Source organism: Blastomyces dermatitidis (assembly GCF_000003525.1).
Source record: "Blastomyces dermatitidis ER-3 genomic scaffold supercont1.5, whole genome shotgun sequence".
Lineage (NCBI taxonomy): Eukaryota > Fungi > Ascomycota > Eurotiomycetes > Onygenales > Ajellomycetaceae > Blastomyces > Blastomyces dermatitidis.
The window spans coordinates 2,925,792-2,944,149 of NW_025544778.1; the positions used below are offsets into that span (position 1 = coordinate 2,925,792).

Consider the following 18,358-nt stretch of genomic DNA (forward strand, 5'->3'; position numbering starts at 1 on the left):
TAGGAAGTTTTACGGTGTTCATTTATCGGAGTTGCTATTTGGTTTGGCAACTTAGTGTGTTAATTTTTAATATTTTTGCTTCTTCGCTCTTCTTCGTTGTGAATGTTGTACTTATTTTTTTTCTCCGTTCTTATCAACTCTTTTGTTTTGAGGGTTCGTTTCATCTAGTCTAGAAATTGGAGTTGTTTTTGCTGGGGCATATATATATATATATATATATATATACTGCTCGTTCTATGTCCTCTCGAGAGGGAAGAGAGGGCTCATTATTTATGATTTATCTAATATAAAATACATATTTGTTATCTAATATTTCTGGTATCTGCTCACCCCACACTTTTTCATGAATGAGAAGGAAGATGCATAGAGATTGAAAGAGAATTCACATTGATGAGACAAAGCTGAACATCAGATGCTATTCAGGAGGAAAAACAATGGCATTAACATGCATTAGCCGTATCTATAATTCAAGTCAATAGAATAAGCTTGGTATACGTTTAGAGAAAATTTTCAACGTAGCAGCACTTCAATCGTTATTATTTTGACAGGCCCGTCCATCGCTAATATAAAAATCGGGACAGGAGCAAGAGAACAATACGATCCAACTAAAATAGCTGTCATCATGGGCGTTTCAAGCTCTTTTTTTTTTTTTTTTTTTTTTTTTTTTTTTTTTCCCTTCTCAAAGAAAATTGATATTTCCAACAGAAAATACCACATGAAAGGGCAAGTTGCCAAATAATCAGTGATAGGGTCATACGAGCCTCAAATTAACCCGTTGATGTCCCCTTCCAACATTTTTGCTGTCATCAAATCGGATATACCCACGACTCTCCATGAGCCAAATGATACCAGGCTATTTGCAACGGCCTGTTGGAAGGTTTGAAAAGCAAATGAAGCGGAACAGAAGATCAGATAGAAGGGAGAAGAAAACCAGTAGAGAGAAGAAAAAGGCGCAAAGTATGTAATGTATATAAGCGATATGTATATGACGAGGGGTTTGAATGTGGGAGACGAAAGCATAATAAACAAAGCGAAAAATCAACTAGCCCCCCCCCTGAGACCTACTAACCCGTAGATGAAAAGAAAGAAAGAAAGAAAGAAATAAATAAAATAAAATAAAATAAATAAATAATAAAGTAGATAGACGAACAGAGACACAATACCAAAACAAGACATGCCTGCCAGGGAGAACCGGCCCCAGAAAATGAATCGCTAATAACAAAGAGAAAAAAGGCAAAAGAAGTGAAAGAAGTGAAAGAAGCAATACAATCATTCCCAGCGGAAAATAAAATAGAGGGGAAACGAGCAAGAAAAACGATAAAATATAATTAGCAAATATTTAAGTGTTTCACATTTCCAAGTCAGGTAACCTCCAATCAAGCCTAGGTGGCTGGTTGAAGGTTAGGATAGGCCCCTTATCATTCTTTTGCTCCCGTCGCTCCGCTGATCGCGCCAGAAGCAATCCGCGTAGCGAGGAAGCAGTTTCGGATAACCGGGTGCCTGTGCCGGTTGATGTGCTAGTGGATGTGCTGGCGCTCAAGTTGCTATTACTCTTGCTTGTGCGGATGCTGTTACCTGCAGTCGCTGGGATGGCAAGGCGTGGGAGGGGCGGGGTGGGGCAGGAGTTTGCGGAAGATGTTTGTAGGCCGCTAGATGTGTGGTATTTGAGGAGGGGAGGGCGGGAAGAGCGGGTGTGAGAAGGATCGGGTGTGGATGATTGCTCATCAGTCTTGGCGCTTTGGATGGTAAGCTTTTCGTCATCGTTGCCGTTTTCAAGCTCGCAATTTTGCTCTGCAGTTCGGGTTTCATAAGGTAATGGTTCTTCACTTCGGGTTGGATTGGTCTCATCAAACGAGAGCTGGTTGAGGAATGTACCAAGGCTGGCTGCCGTAGTCGGCCGGCCATCGCTCATCGCATCGTCGTCGGTGCCGTTACTGTATTCATCGATAAGACCATGGGCCAGATTGTAGTTCCGGACTAGATACCGTTGGAGGCGTTGTACTTCAATATCCCATTTCTGGCTTAGCGATTGAAGCACGGCTTGCACATCATGCCGGATGAAGTGGGGTGGGGTGGTTGAGCTAGCTAGAATAGGCGCGGATGAGGCTAACGGCGAGGAGACTGTGGCTGTATGAGGATTCCCCTGTTGTAGCGATGCCGGTGCTGCTTTTGCCAACTTGTTACCCGAGCTTGTACCTCCCCCAGAGACAGCGGCCTGGAGAGTTTTGCGGATAGTAGTTGCTTTAGACCCGCCGGAGTTTGAAACGTTCTGGCTCACGGATTCGATTTCACGACGAACCCGTTCTAGACATTGCTCTCTGTCCCGTACCATTGCGGGAAGATGCAGAAGCTTCTTGTTTTTCTGTAGGCCATTAACTAGTACGGTAAATGACTGGAGATTAATTTCATTATTATCACAGTAAACTTCAAAGAGGGTTCCATTTTCCTCTAACACAGAAGCAAGTGTATTAGCCCCTTGAAGCCCCAGTCTTTGATGTTCAATCTTCAGTACCCTCAGCGAAGTGTTCTTCTTCAGCCCAGTCAAGGCAAGGTTTAAACCAATACCAAACCTAGCAACGTCTAGGTGGGCATATTCACCGCTGATATCTAATTCCTCGATTGTGGTATTTTCTTCGAACATTAGTTGGAGCGCCTTGCACGTTTCCGGGCCAGCATCATATGGCAGAGACGCCTTCGATATGTCGAGATACTTTAATGTTGTGTTTTTCCTCACGGCATCAACTAATTGCCGGAAGTGGTCTTCTTTTTGAAATTCCATCATTCTCATAGTCAGATGAGTTGGAGTCTTATTGTTCGCAATCGCGGTAACTAGGAGGGAGTAGTCCAAATGAAGGCGATTCTCGCTGACGTGAAGATGGATGTTTCGTGGTTTGCCTGAATCACTGGTCATAGAATGGAGAAACACAGCAACGTCTTTTCCTGTAAGGCCACATTGGTCGAGCTTTAAATTTCGAAGTGTACTTGATTTGGAGCTTGCCAGGTATGCTGCGATCGAATCCACAGTTTGTTCATTAACCGCTGTGTGACTCAGGGACAACTCTTCGAGTCGCCAATTTAGTAGTGTTTCTGGAGCTATTAGAGGTTCCGGTCCGGTTGTTCTTGAAATGTGGGTCAGGTTTATCTTTCGGATGTGTGCAAAATAGCCTATTTGCTGCTGGAATAGTTCTGGGCTTAATCTACCCTGAACACCGGAGATATCAATGGACTCCAGAGTGTTCTCCTGAGTAGTGAATGTAGAAAGAATGAGGTCTAGATCATGAATTGATAGGCCGCAATGGCTGATCTCAAGGGCACGGAGGTGGGATGATTTCTGTGACGCAGCATCAACTAGATAATCTAGGTCCGAGTCGCCGAGTTTGATTCCATTTAATACGACCCAATCCACGTTCGTTAGCTGGCGTCGACAAAGGGGGAATATCGCCTCCGGAATTCCGCAACCCGGATCAAGCACCCCCCTGCTCGAGGATGGCTGCCTAGTTAGACAAAACGAGAAATCTAGCTTTCTAAGACGTTTATTCTTCAGACATAGGGCGCGAATTTCCTGAGACAAGATAGACATATTCTCTTGGCCAGGTAGTCGAATAGCAAGGTTGGAACGGGTTGTTGCAGCATCTATATCAATTCCACAGGGGTCGCGTATACTATGAAGAACGTCTAAATTGATATCCATGAACGAGATTGTAACGAAGGACTCATTATACCGTAGCGAGCGCATAACAGCAAGAAGTTCTAAGGCGGAGTACTTGCGGCGGTCCTTGCCGTTTGCGGGCTGTAGTAAACGGAAGCATGGAGCATCATCACAGGCGTAGTCGATTGTATAACGTATGTTTGAGGTGTCGATATCGTAGGCGGCGCAATAAGCAGTAAGAGTGCGGTCGAACCCACCATGATCTTGGTCCACGTACATTAATGGAGTGATTTGATCTTCTATATGTTGAGGAACGTTGAAGGCGAAAGGTTGCTGGAGCCATTCGGGCCTAAGCCATTCCGCTCTCTGTCGTATCAGAACAGCGATCTCGCTCGAGAACGATGACGAAAGATACAAGCCGAAAGGATGACGGAGTGGGACACTGGGAGAACGTTAGTGAGCGCTACAAACGAGGGGTAGTATAAAATCCTGGAACGACACCGCCCAAAAGAAAGGGGGAGGGGGGGGAATAATATATAAATATATATATATATATATAAGAAAATAAACATAAAAATACCGGAAGACTAGCTGGAAGGCATCGTCGCCTCGTTGCATCGATAGGGACGCCAACGTCATCAACCCAAATGACATGTTCATATCCAACTCGGCTAGAGAGGCGACGGAGCCCCGATTGGATGACTTTGGCAGAGGTATTAAATGGATTTTATGGACGCCGATAGCCAGATAACACACATTCGAAGTAAGCTTCGCGAGATCGTCATTCGATGATCTACTACTAGACTTGGCCGACACGCGTTGCACGACCTTGTACATTCGGAAACAATCTGGGTCATAGTCTCGTTCAAGTTCGAGGGCTCTCGCAACGTATTCCACAGATTTTTGGTCAAACATCGGAGGGTCTATAGCTCGGGCTTGCTCTGCTGCTGCACGGATACCCGCTAGCCATAGTCCAGATTCCTCCGGGTCATTAAGCTGCAGCTGCAACGACGATGGTTTGGGGGATCGTTCATCCATATGACAGACCTCAATTGAAAAGTAAGGTCGTCCATCATCAAGCTTGTAGACAGCCACTATAGAGCTCAATGGTATTCCCGACGCAAGGTCCGAATAGGTCGCCAGCTGTGGGTCTTGAAAGGAAGCAATCGAAACCATTGAATGCCGATTCGTGGATGTTGAAGCCAGAGAATTTCGACCCCACGAAGCCGGGATTGAGGGGAAAAGCTCTCCCGCCTTTGACTGGCTCTTGAACCGTACCAAATGCGTATCCGTTAGTACTAGGTACTGACTCTTCTTCCGCCACATGCCGCCTGTTGTTTGGACTTCGCCATGGTGTAGGACTTGGTTGCCCAGGAGGGATTTCAGGGTGGCCAAGCTTGTAGCAAGGTCTTCTTCGTCGCCCGAGGACGCTTTGGAACGGGCTCTTGTCGAGCGCTGGTCGTCATCGATTGAGCCCAGCGAGCGCAAGGACCCAAACACGGATTTTCGCATGGATTTCTGAGAGGATTTCGACCGCGTATTGGTGAACTCATCTGTGGACTGGAAGGCGAAGTTTTCCTGTATAAAGCCGCGAGAGAAATTAGGGACTGAGAGAAAAAACTAGAGAGCCCAAAACCATAATTGGTGGAACGGCTTGGCCATTCCGGGAGGCATCGAGAGTGTGTAATGCCAATATGGTTGGAAATAACATGCAAAATATTTTGTTTCAAAGGGAGTGAAGCAGAAAGGATTAATATTATGGCAAACAGGGACGTGGTGCAATTTACCGTGACAAACAGGGAGCCGCTACTGTAGGGTCGCCCGCTGTTCTTCCGCAACCTTTGCTGCACCCTTGGCGGCTGCAAATCTGAGCGGTGTGCTGTCTCATACCAGCCATCGGAAACAGATCGATCGTGTCCGCGCGGGGTTTTGGCTGGGCCAGCAAAGCCAGAACCCAGTAATCCAGTCCGGCTAAAGAAACTTAAGCTCTTCCTCCGCTGGGCCTTATTATTATTAGATCTCTCCGCCATCGTGGTAGCGAGGGAAGAAAGAGTAGTCCCAAGCAAGAGGAAACGCCGAATAACGGAACCTCGCGGAGATCCAGATTGGGTAGAAAGAAGAGCACAAGTGCAACTCAAGGGAATCGGTGATTGGAGGCTGACCGATAGAGGATACAGAAATTGATAGAGCCAAAAACAAGCGGAGCTTGTGCTTCCAAGCCCCTCAGCCTTCTGGATACACTATCGTCTGGAGAACGTATTATCGAACGACGCTATTACTACTAGCTCATCCAGATCAGCCGATCAACAACAAGCTGGCTGGCTGAGATGCCATGCCGAAAAGGGCGACCTGTCACCGATCGAATGGCGTCCAGTAACACCGTAGAATGGAGGGCGGTGGATTCTTATGCAGTAGTCAGACGGATGAGGTGGCTGCGGGATGTGGTGTCAGTGCACATCAAGAGGCAATCTAAATATGATTCATTGATCTAACATCGGCAGACGGAATATGAGGAGAAGAAGGAGAAGCAAGAAGAGAAGAAACGCAGGTGGGTGAGTTGTCGACGAGAGGGGGTGAAGTCGAGGTTGGAAGGAAAATGTCTTGGATGCGAGCCGAGCAGAATAGGACGATGTTATAACTAAGCAAAGCAGGCCGCTGGATACGGTATCAATACACGCCCTCAATAATACGATACATCTACCATATACTTACTATTATTTTCTCTGCGCAGCGTCTGTCCTCCTGCTCATCGTCATCAAACAAACACATGGCATAAACTGCCGGCAAACGGCATGTCGATCGGCGATTGATCGCTATTCCATTGTTTGAACAATCCTCCGAACCAAGGTGCTGTGTGGCCCTGATAAGGTTACCAAGGTAAGCCGTGGCTTGCGCGATTATTAGTTCCAGAAATACCACCCCAATCATAAGAGACCATACTCCGTATAGTATATATATATATATATATATTATTCTCTCGCCGCTGACACGCCCTGCAGGTATGATTGTCATTACTCCGTACTTTGGGAGAGAGTTAAGAGACAAGTTTTGTTTGTCTGTCGTTGGTTTCCAACATGGACTTCTCTCACACTCAACTCCCCTCCCAATTATGATTCCACATCGTTCACAACAGCTCTCCGGCCAAACAGTCAAGCTCTCTTTGGCCCTTTAAAAGCGTCTCTGGGACGTCCCGCTGTATAGTCATTGTGACGTGATGGCTGCCCCTTAACCCCTGAGCTTCGAGGATGGCTGGCCTTCCATGCAACATCAGCACAATCCTCAATGCTACCTACGTTCTCCATTTTCGACTTAACTCGTTTGCGCTCCGTCTGCTATCCCGCATATGTCTCCGTATTCTTGCCTGATACAGTAAGACGAACGATTGTTTACAGCATCAGAACTTGGAAACAGAAAGATAACTCATGTCATCAAAGGTGCATGTCCAAGTCGACTATATGATGATGACAAAAGGACTGTGCAGTGTATGTATAAATAATCCCATGAGCTATTTGAAATTTATTGCCTGAACCATCAGTTGAGTGCATCTTGAGCGTTACATTGAATGGCAAATAAATATCAAGGACGCGATGCGCGCGAACTACCTTGGAGCACCATGGACGAAGTGACTTGAGCAAAAAATCTTCTCAAAACACACAAACACCTTATCATTATTCAGTCGGTAGATTCTCCGGAGACAGATCGCACTGCTTATACGTGAATGTTGTGTTTTTTATCTACATCGCCAAAACCACCTTCGAAGCAGACCTGTTAGAAATTACGATGGTCGCGGATATCAAAAAAGGTGGCGCATGAATCGGCTAAATGTTCAGAGCTGAAAAATAAGACCAATGTGGGGTAAACCAAAACTTCAAAAGTCAAAACAGGGAAAATGCGAAAACGAAAAGCAGATTCAACGATTTGGGCAAAACTAGTTTTGTGAGGATGGTTGATCTCATTAATCTCGGAGAAAGCTAGCTACGGATTATGGTGGATCACGTGCATGTGAGGCGATCGCTGTGGCAACACGCCTGAGGTGGCGGCCGCTACAGTTTGCATGCTGGCCTTAGGCGCTTTGCATACGCCGCCAGGCACGTCATCATCGACGAGCGCACTATAATCCTGTCGATCTAGAGCTCTTGTCGCCATCGAGTTTGATATTGGGCAAGCTCCATCCAATGGCAAGCCCGTATTGGCGGGAGGTCGAGAACGGGACTGCTTGCGAACCAATCAGGCAACTTGTTGATTTTGCGCGGTTCGCCATCAGGCTCCCCTGTGGCTCCTCTCTCGCGCGTTAGGAGAAGGTTTGGTGGACTGATGGCTTTTTCGGATTCTCAGCCTCCAGGTGAAGCTGCAACTTTGCTTTTTATGACGAAATGATAAGCGAGTATTTAACGTTTGACTGGCGGCTAGGCTAGTGTTCCGACTTAAGGCACCGAATTGACCAATGAACAACAACGGATTCTGATCGCTTCCAAACTCAGGGGAAGGACTTTTATTTATCTCATCAAACATAAAACAGCACAGCGCGCCTTCGAAAGCACCTGTGATCTCTGATAATTATGCCATCGATATCTCTCACAAATAGCCGTTGTTGCTCAACTTTATTTTGCCATTGGAGCTTAAAAAGGTCCACGTTTCGGTAGATCGCGCGCTGGAATTTCCCCTTTTTGTGCTGTTTTTCTTATGGAAGAAGAACAAGAACAACATGGAGAGACGCTTCACAAGTGTATGCAGCCGTGTTTTCTGGAGTATCAGTAGATACTGATAATATATTTGCTCCTCCACTCGATAAGAGGCAAACCCTTTTGGGAAACACAGCCATTCTCAAAATGATACCCATCTCTCTGAAGCTGATTTCCCAAGCACTCCATTTGCTACAACCAACTCCTTCCTCTCCTCACTTGTGAGCTAGTTAATGGTTGTACCGAATTCATCATAAATTAAATCCACCCGTTCGTTGGCCATGCTGATATGCAGCCTTCGCGCAGCTGCTCCATATGTGTATATGGTTGCAAGGCGCACCCAGGAATCGTATCTAGACATCGAAATAGCATCTCATCAAGTCATGCAAATGGTTCAGGACTATCAACCTTTTTTCTCGAAGCTATCGTAATTATTCTAGCCAGAACTAAACTGCCCTAGTGGTCTTGTAACAGAATATATATCGATATGTGGTGGAACACAGCCGACACGATTGAAATAACCTAAGCATATATTTGTTAAGCAAGATCTAGAATGCAGGCTTGGGCGCTGCTGACTATGATGCTTGCCGTTGAGAGCACTGACAGCGGGATTGTCACAAGGGGTGGAAGCAGGCGATTGCAGAAGTTGTCATTTCTGTTAGTTTTGCCTCTCCCTATGGGATAAAAATCGGAGCCGCCGGTATGTCTGTACCCAAGTCAGGAAACACGGTAGAAAATTGGAGATGGGCTAGGAGGAATAATATCTGAATAATGCACAACATTCAGCGTACGTGTAATCCTGGAGACCCTTCCAAAGTTCACAGAATTCTGGCCCTTCTAGACCCGGAATTATGCATTCTGGTTTAAATATCTGAACCGTCTCACAGGACATTGTGCCCAGTCTAATCTTAGATGCGCCTGGAGCAACTAAAACAGGAGCTTCCTTCAAGCTTTTTCTTTCCGTGTCTTGAAAAGTCGTTCCACAAAAGCAACAAGGGAGGAGAAACGCAAAGAAATCTATTTTCATACTTGGCAATGCCGGGAATTCAGAGAGAAAACATGACAAAAGCAGCATTATTCTATAAACAGGAGCAAAAAATGAATAAAAATATATATGTAAAAGCAACACGAACGCCAAAAAGCCAATTAACTCACATGCGAAAGAACCAAACATCGCATAGAGCTTTAAAAAAAAAAGCCGAGGAGGAAATAATAGTGCGATATTAAAGCCGTATGTTATGCTTATCAGAACAGATGGGGTTGCAAATCATGAGGCAAGCAGAGGGCACCCATTGCATATAGTACAGTGTAGTGTAGTGCTGTGTTCTAAAATGGAAGAAAGTAATAAAATGGATAAAAGGGGTAATATAAACATGTTGCCATATATCATCATCATCAAGGGGTAGGTAAGGCAGCAGAAGAATAAAAATATGGGATATGAAAACGCCAGAACACGAAGTATTATTACCCAGAACCCTTTTAAAATACCTTTTGATACATATTTCCTCAGCTCCCGAAGAGCGAACGATGGAAGGCGGCTGTCATATCCACTCTGTTCTATTGTAGAACAATGGTGCCGGTCTCCTGCTCTATTCTATCTTGCCGTCTGCGCCACGCCCTGCCTTCTTGGCTAATCTTCTGCAACTGGATCTGAAAAGCGTTATCCTCGATGGTTTCGTCGTCGTCGAAGTCAAGGCTGAGTTCCCGCCTTCTCTGGCAAGCTGAGTAAATTGCCCACGCGCGTTCTGGGTTGTTGAACGTAGTGAATGTGTACTCCACATCCCACTTGTCTCTGGCAGTGAAAAGCTGTGGCCGCTCGACAGGTCTGCCATTTACCTTGTTGTTGATGGTGATGCTCATGGCAAATAATGGTTTGTTAGCGAAATCCTCGGAAGGCTCAGCGGTGATGTCAGCTGCGGCTTCGCCGTCAGAAACTGTAATTTCTGGCTCAGATGAAACGGGCTCAGTGATTGTTCCTGACGATGCCTGAAGGGAGGTCCCTTCTTGGTCGAGGGCATCTTCACCCTTCTGTTCGAGTTCGTCGGGGAATAAGAGTTTTCTTTGAACAGCTTCAATTTCCGCCTTGTTGCGATTCTGAATCTCTTCAATTTGTTCCTCTGTGACGGGTTCCGCAAAGACATACATGCAAGGTGTTTGTGTCTCCCGCGTTTCGAAATGGAAGCGCAGCGATTGGTTAGGGAATTTTTCGGTAGCCTTAGCCAGAACTGTGTCCCAGAGGGACACACTAAGTTGAAACTCCGCGTCTCCAAGGGCGGTATCTGTTTGGCCGTGAAGGGCCAGATCCATCTCGGGCAAGCTGACATATTGGAAACCGAAGATGCGTTCAATGTTGTGGAAAGCAACAAATATGCCATCCATACGGCCGACGCGAACTTGTAGGGAGTATTTCAGGAACGCTGCGCGGATCATGTCGAAGTACTCGCGCTCGAAAGACTCGAATTTCCCAAATCGACCTTTGATTTGGTATCCGAGTCCACGATCGTAGTGCCTTGTATTCATCCGGATCGATAAAACAGCCCGAGTCTTCAAGTCAAACATGCCGGTGCCTGGAAGGCGGGGGTCGTAGGCATCAAGCTGTGCCCTCATCAAGAAGTTGCCGCAAGTGGTATAATGGTAAGTTTCGGGCGCGACGGCATCAGGTGTAACTTTATCGGTACTCGATCTCCGGTACCGCTCGAATTCTTCAGTGGGCATAGTTAGTAGTTTCTCCATCGACTTGCCCAGGTTCATAAGAATGTTCGCATTGTCATATTCCTTATCCGCATCGATGGCGTAGACCCCATCCTTATAACGCAGAAAGACAGCGGACGGTGCTCGCAAGATCTTTGTGAAGTTCTTTGCCACTTCGGTAAAGCCCTGCGAAATAGAACTAGTATTCAGGGGCCGCCAGGCGGAGAGCAAGTAGTGGAAATGTGACAGAACAGATGTCATGCTTGAAGAGGACCCAATGTATTTCTTGCCATGACGAACGGCCAGCTCGCGCAACCCATCATCCCGCGAAGATGTTATATATTCGTTGAGCGCAGAAAAGTCGAATTCCTTGACCGGCATAATCGATCCCAGATAGGGATCAAAGTTGTACACTCGCGTCCTCGGATCCTGAAGATGGTAAACGCCGGGGCTGTTGTTAACCAGTTAACAGGATGATTTCATGAGCGGAGTTGACATTTACTTACTTGAATAAAGCCCTCTCTAAACCATACGAAAGTCTCGGTACCTCTGCGCCTTCCATGCTAAGAGCTAGAGATCTGTTAGCTATGAAAATAATCACGACGAGGACACGACAGAGGCGAGCGCCTTACGGGTTAATGATACACTTGTCGACTGCAAAATGCCGGTGTGCGCCACACTTGTTGCTTTAGGTTTCTCTTGTTTCTTCCGTAGCGGCTTGGGTGGAGCGGGATCCCCAACTGGCTGCCTGGGACGTCTCGATTGTTGGATGTCTTTAACGGTATTAAAAATCGCACTATCCTGACGGGCACGATGCCGAGGAGACTACGTTCAAGTTAGCTGTTTGAATCTGCGACCTGTTACTTGCGTAAGTGATAGATAAACTCACAAACTGATCGTGTTTAGGTCGACTTGGCGACGGTTTTGTCCTTAGATGTGGAGCAGGTGTATGTACAATGTGTTTCTTGAGCGGTATGTTGTTGCGTGTTTTGCGGACCACGCTCTCTCCCCCTGCGGACTTTGGATTTGCTGGTTCCCTGACATTGTCCGCTCTTCCGATTTTTTTCTGTTTAGTAGCCTTTTTCTTCTGCCTTTTGCCGCTTCCCGGAGTTGTCTTCCATAATAACTAGATATTAGCTTTTGAAAATCCGATTTTCGCCAGTAGGAAAAGATGCGCCGTAGATGAAGGCGAAAGGTTGTGGTCTTATATGGGAAGAAAGGATATGTCACGAATGGCCGCGACTGTATCCTGGGAAGTACTGCTCACCGAGATTGCCCCAATAGGGGGGTATTTTATATTGGCTATCACAGAAGGGTTTGTCGATTCAGAGACCACAGGGACGGTTGTTAGAGAGCGACGAAACGAGCGGACGGCATGGGTACGGAATCCAACTTCAACCAGACAAGGCAAACAGACAAAGCCACACGTGGGGCGTGTGACGGACTTGAGCGATCTCCTAAGCATTCCAGCGGTTGTCTGATAGCGAGAAATAAAGGGATAGGAGTGTTGTATCAAAAATCGTCAATAGAGAGAGGAGGCGAGAAGCAATTTAACCGCGAAAGGAACAAACTGAAAAGAGAAAAAAAAGAAAAGAAAAAAAGAAAAAATAAAGAGAACAGGGAGGGAAAAAAAGAAGAATAGAGGAGCGACCCCTTAGAGACTCGAGAAACGGCAATTGAACCTTACAAGAGGTCCGTTACCAGCAGACTCGAAAAGGCGATAATGAATGGATGAAGCTTGGAGCTGGAAAAGGAAAAAAAAATTCTCGAGATAAAGCGAAAAGACGGAGATGTATCAGTCACGTGAGAATCTAGTTCTTTTTTGGGTTAGGACGCTGAGATTAGCTAAGCACATACAAATCTCTAGAGTTTCAGTTGTTGCTGTGAACAGTGTCTCTTAAATTGGCAGTACGTGTTAATTTACTATATTAAGTATGCCGATAGGTGCTTTTAAACGACCTGAGGTGCTCTATTATTATATCTCTCTACCACACCAGTATCCGTAAGTGTTGACTCAATTTGCCTAGAAGCATAGCATAGTTAACACCCCTTAACTTACGTTACACGTCGGCGAAACGTTTCCCAGTCCCGGCGCAAAAAAGTCCGCAGCCACAAAAAATTCCCACCTGCGGAAAGCAGAAACCATTCGAGGCTTTGATGCCGTGATATATCGCCAATTTGCCGTTTATATTCCCCGATTGTAAGTCAGATCTCTTTTGTCTTGTTACTTTGCCTCGATGCCATTTCATATGTGTTCTCCTTTTTGTTCTGGAGTTTTTCTTCCTTTCGAGGCCCTGATAACCCCACCATGCTGGAAATGTCCCCTCCATGATGCATATGATATCAGCTCAGACCAATGCCAACTGGGGCCTCAAAGTCAATACCGGTACTGATATGTTGATAAGCTACAATGAGGAAGATTTTAATTGCTACTTTTAATATATTTCATACCGGTCTAAATAGTAGATAGGCAATATGCACCCCTCACTCTGACATTTGGGCTAGATTATTTTATGATATGAACATTGGAGAAACCTACTTTGATTCATATTTGGCGTTCTGCTCACCTTCTCATATTGTCATGCTATACATGTATTATGCCTCGATCCTAGTTACCTTACTCCTGCCTTTTAAATTGCACACAGCACATGCCACCAGGGACCGTTTTCTAACTAGAGTTCATAGGCCAAGGGCAGAGAAGCCAACATGCTGCAGGAAAGACTGCGTGTCCTTGTTGTAGGGAGTGGTGGTCGAGAGCATGCATTTGCTTGGAAGCTCAGCCATTCGCCAAGTGTCGATATTGTTTATGTTGCACCTGGAAATGGAGGTACGGCAGCAGGCGACTCCAAGATAACCAACGTCGATATCAAGGTCGACGACTACGCGGGATTGGTAGCGTTTTCTCAAAAGAACGATATCAATCTTGTCGTCCCGGGCCCTGAAGCCCCGTTGGTGGATGGCATACAGAAATTCTTTCAATCCGGTTAGTCACTTCCGCAATCTCACTCAAGATCTTTGAGCCGGCAAAGAAATAGAGAAAAGAGAGAGAAAATTAAAAATCACGGTTAGAGATAAAGAAATTGCAGTAAAACTCAAAATTAACAACATTTGTAGTTGGAATCAGGTGTTTTGGTCCTTCACAGGCTGCAGCACGCATGGAAGGCTCAAAGACGTTTTCCAAGGATTTCATGAAACGCCATAACATCCCAACCGCTGCCTACGAAAACTTCAACGATTATGCCGCAGCAAGTAAATATTTAGACTCCGTCAGCCATGGTGTTGTTATCAAAGCTAGCGGCCTTGCTGCCGGGAAAGGAGTTATTATCCCCCAATCGAAGGAAGAAGCTCAAAAGGCTCTACGGGAAATTATGCTCGACCGACAGTTTGGAGAGGCGGGAGACGAAGTCGTTATTGAAGAATTCCTTGAGGGAGACGAGCTTAGCATTCTTACATTCTCCGATGGGTATACGGTCAGGTCTCTCCCACCCGCGCAAGATCACAAACGCATCTTTGACGGAGATCAAGGCCCCAATACGGGAGGCATGGGTTGCTATGCGCCAACACGAATTGCATCAAAGGAAGTCCTTGAAGAGGTTGACAGAACTGTCATTGTACCCACCATTAACGGAATGAGGAAAGAAGGTAAATCTCGCGGTCCCTCCATCCCCCAAAATAATTCTATTTTCTCGACATATCACTGAACACGAACTTGTAGGTTTCCCATTCGTTGGAATTCTATTCACTGGACTTATGATGACCAAGAACGGACCCAAGGTCCTTGAATATAACGTCCGTGGCGGTGATCCAGAAACACAGACTCTTTTACCCCTCCTGAGCGATGATACTGATCTAGCTGAGGTGATGATTGCCTGTACTGATCATTGGCTTGATGGCGTCACGATAAAAATTGAGCCGAAATTTTCCGCAACCGTAATCGCCGTCGCGGAGGGCTATCCAGGTTCCTACGCGAAAGGTCGAGACATTTCTCTAGCTACACCCGCCGCAGATACCCTAATTTTCCACGCGGGCACTACTCTAACGAACAACCACCTTAAAACTTCTGGTGGCCGAGTTATCGCGGCGACTTCGACAGCCGCCACTCTCGAGGACGCAGTCAAGAACTCCTACACGGGCATCTCCACCATCCATTTCCAAGGGATGCATTACCGCAAGGACATCGCGCACCGCGCCTTCAGATCCACATCCACCACCGCAACCTCCACCTCCGGCGCCGAATCCCTCACCTACGCCGCTGCCGGCGTCTCCATAGACGCGGGCAACGACCTCGTCAAACAAATCAAAGCCAACGTCGCACAGACTCGACGCCCAGGAACCGATGCAATAATTGGCGGCTTCGGCGGCACCTTCTCCCTCTCAACCTGCAACTCAGGCTTCCACCCCTCCTCGCCAACCCTAATAGGCGCCATCGACGGCGTCGGCACAAAACTCGTCATTGCCCATGAAATGCGCACGCATAATACCGTCGGCATCGACCTAGTAGCCATGAATGTCAACGACCTCGTCGTCCAGGGTGCTGAACCCCTCTTCTTCCTCGACTGCTACAGCTGCGGCAAGCTCGACGTCGCCACTGCAGCCGCATTCGTGTCCGGCGTCGCGGCCGGCTGCGTCGATGCCGGTTGTGCATTGGTCGGCGGTGAAACAGCTGAGATGCCCGGGTTATACGTGGGCACGAGTTATGACGCCGTGGGCGCGGCGGTTGGGGCGATCGATACCGCAAAGCGCACAATTCTCCCCGACTTGGAGAAAATGCAGGTTGGCGACGTGCTCCTTGGCCTTGCCAGTAGCGGCCCGCATTCCAACGGATACTCTCTGGTACGAAAGATTGTCGAGCGTTCGGGCTTGTCATACCACGATGTTGCGCCCTTTGAGACCACAGCCTCGTCCCTGGGTGTTGCGTTGCTGACCCCTACACGGATCTATGTTAAGCCACTTCTAGCGGCGCTTGCTACGGCTCCAGGTGCGATTAAGGGTCTCGCACATATCACCGGTGGCGGACTGGTGGAGAATATTCCTCGTGCGTTACCAAAACATCTAACAGCTCTTGTTGATGTGGCGTCATGGTCTTTGCCGCCGGTGTTTAGATGGCTAAAGAAGACCGGTAGGGTTACAGGGGCGGAGATGGGGCGGGCGTTTAATAACGGGATTGGCATGGTTATCGTTGTTGGGAAGGAGAATGCGGAGCGTGTGAAAAGTCTGTTGGAGGAAAAGGGAGAAAAGGTGTTCGTTGTTGGAGAGTTGGCTACGCGTGGAGAGGACGAAGGCTGCGTGTTGAAAAATTTGGAGAGCTGGGAGTAAATTTTGATGTTTGGTTGTTTGGTTACGGATTTTGTACGTCGTTTATGACTTTCTCTTTGATAGGTCTATTTTATCTTTCTGTTTAGTGCTCGGTACATTGACTGTGTAAATTTTTTAAAAGCAATACACTACATTTGGCTATTGGGCCGCTCACTTCCCCTCCTCTTTGATAAGTTAGTATGAACTCGAAGGCCCTACCCATGCTTATGCATTTATAGTCGGGCGCGTTTACTTTAATTGGCGCATACATCACTTTATTTCAACCTCTTCTTATTACGATAATCCCGCGAAAGTAGACAAATACCTACTCACAGTTATTCTCCCTCATCAACAGACTGTAAATTATTAAGGTGGAATATTCGTAAATCAAACTACGATTCTTTTTTCCTAGGATTTAAGTGGATATTCAATTTCGTTTAACTCAACAAATCATAAAGAAGTTAAATATGCAATCACGCAAGGGGAAAAAAAGGATCAAGTTCAAAGGCAGCTCAAAGGTGTGCAGCAGCAAGAGAAATGTTGAAAGGAGAAGAGGCACATTATCATAGCAGGAGTGATCAACTTTTTCGATTTATCGTGCCCGCTCGAGAAAGGAACTTAAGCAAGAATAAAGCGAGAAGTGTAGATAAAGGCCCGAAGTGGGGAAGGGATATTCAAAAGTCAAAGGATCAAGGGAAGGAAAAGGCATCAAAAACTAAATATGAAGTGCTCAAAGAATCGTAAATTCATTGGCAGGGCTAGTGAAACTGGGACAGATGGCTGAAATGTTCGCAAAGAGAGTCAAATTCAAAGAATAATTTGTTGGGAGGGCGTTTGAGTATTCTCAATGGCCTCTCATGATGGCACCAGTGCGTGGAGAGCCGGATGCATCGAGAGGAAACGGGCGAATCAGGCGTAGCGAACAAAAATGAGAATAGGGTTAAAAAAAGCAATGGAAAATTCGTATCCCATCAGTCAAAGCGTTGCGCAGGAGGATTAATGTCCGTCTGGCCGGGGGTCATGTTCAGGGCACCACTCATAAATGTACTCGACGTTCCAGTCTTCTTGTACACAATTGGGGTGTCTCGAACACGGCCCATCGATAGGGGTTCTGCTCTTCAAGCAGAAGCACCTATAGTAAATAGTGTACATCCTGCACATGATAGCGGATTATGTGGAAAACGGTGTCTCCGAGAGAGAGAAATGGAACCCCTATTCCGGATCCTCCAAGTAGAAGCTCTGATAGTTTTGACTCTCTTGACTCACGACGAATCTCACACAAGGAGCAGATTTTGTCAAACTCAGTAACTTCCTCAGAGTGAGATCAAAGGCTACCGGTATTACAGTCTTCGAAATCGATGTGCTTACATCCACACGTGTGACTTAATATCAAAATGCTTGGCACATTTAATATATTATATCGAAGTGTAATATCTTGAATGGCCGCACAAATTGTTGGCTTGAGGAAAACGACCGATTAGCTGTGCCTACAAACAACGCCAGCAGCGTATTTCAAGATAGACATACACCTGGTCGTGTTGGCAATCGGGGGAATCTGGACAGAGTGTGGCGGTTTCTGATTTCAAATGCCCACAGCAGTAATAGGTGAGGACTTGATAGCACATTGAGGATCAGCCGGCAGAAAATTTTGAAGCGCGGTTTGTTGCAAATTGCAGCTTTAGAGACGTGGTATGAAGATAAGCGGTCGGGTAAAGAGAGGACGTGGAGTTTCTGACTTTTTTTGAGCGTGGTGGGAAGGATGGAGGGCAGAGAGTATGAAGGTCTTCTAGTGCGCAAGAGGCCTTTTTCAAGAAATGGAGAGAAGTTGGAAATTGAAATGTGGGAAATGGTGTAGTTTAGTTCGCTTGATAACCAAACTCAATATTTGTGTGAAGTTCGAGATATTGATGATATTAAAGAAGTAGAAAAGAAAACAAGAAGCCAGGAAGTGAGGGTCAATTTATACCCTCGAGCTTCGCGGAAGTTGGTGAAGGCCCGCAACCACCCCATGGACAGGGAAGTTCCGCCCCGCTATACCGCT

The 18,358-nt window shown here is 46.4% G+C and overlaps 3 protein-coding genes across 4 annotated transcripts; 1 reads left to right on the forward strand and 2 right to left on the reverse strand.

The window, feature by feature from the left end:
- Positions 1 to 214: 214 nt before the first annotated feature.
- BDCG_05231 (leucine rich repeat protein) lies at positions 215 to 6,567 on the reverse strand. Its single transcript, XM_045420893.1, has 4 exons — positions 6,362 to 6,567; positions 5,437 to 6,304; positions 4,230 to 5,227; positions 215 to 4,091 (listed from the first exon to the last, which is right to left on the reverse strand). The coding sequence occupies exons 2-4, from the start codon at positions 5,677 to 5,679 to the stop codon at positions 1,349 to 1,351; spliced, it is 3,984 nt and encodes a 1,327-aa protein (XP_045276898.1). The 5' UTR covers positions 5,680 to 6,304; positions 6,362 to 6,567; the 3' UTR covers positions 215 to 1,348.
- Positions 6,568 to 6,622: 55 nt separating this feature from the next.
- BDCG_05233 lies at positions 6,623 to 12,834 on the reverse strand. Of its 2 annotated transcripts, XM_045420895.1 has the most exons (6): positions 12,290 to 12,834; positions 11,912 to 12,136; positions 11,655 to 11,847; positions 11,529 to 11,592; positions 6,739 to 11,473; positions 6,623 to 6,642 (listed from the first exon to the last, which is right to left on the reverse strand). In XM_045420895.1, exons 1-5 carry the CDS (start codon positions 12,485 to 12,487, stop codon positions 9,889 to 9,891), a joined length of 2,265 nt encoding a protein of 754 aa, XP_045281183.1. In that variant the 5' UTR covers positions 12,488 to 12,834; the 3' UTR covers positions 6,623 to 6,642; positions 6,739 to 9,888. The 2 variants fall into 2 exon arrangements, with proteins under 2 accessions (XP_045281183.1, XP_045281182.1); XM_045420894.1 differs by having other exon boundaries at positions 6,623 to 11,473.
- On the forward strand, positions 12,636 to 16,710 carry BDCG_05234 (bifunctional purine biosynthetic protein Ade1). The gene is made up of 5 exons (XM_045420896.1): positions 12,636 to 13,024; positions 13,109 to 13,222; positions 13,708 to 14,005; positions 14,137 to 14,664; positions 14,738 to 16,710. Exons 3-5 carry the CDS (start codon positions 13,729 to 13,731, stop codon positions 16,336 to 16,338), a joined length of 2,406 nt encoding a protein of 801 aa, XP_045276899.1. The 5' UTR covers positions 12,636 to 13,024; positions 13,109 to 13,222; positions 13,708 to 13,728; the 3' UTR covers positions 16,339 to 16,710.
- The last annotated feature ends 1,648 nt before the right edge of the window (positions 16,711 to 18,358 follow it).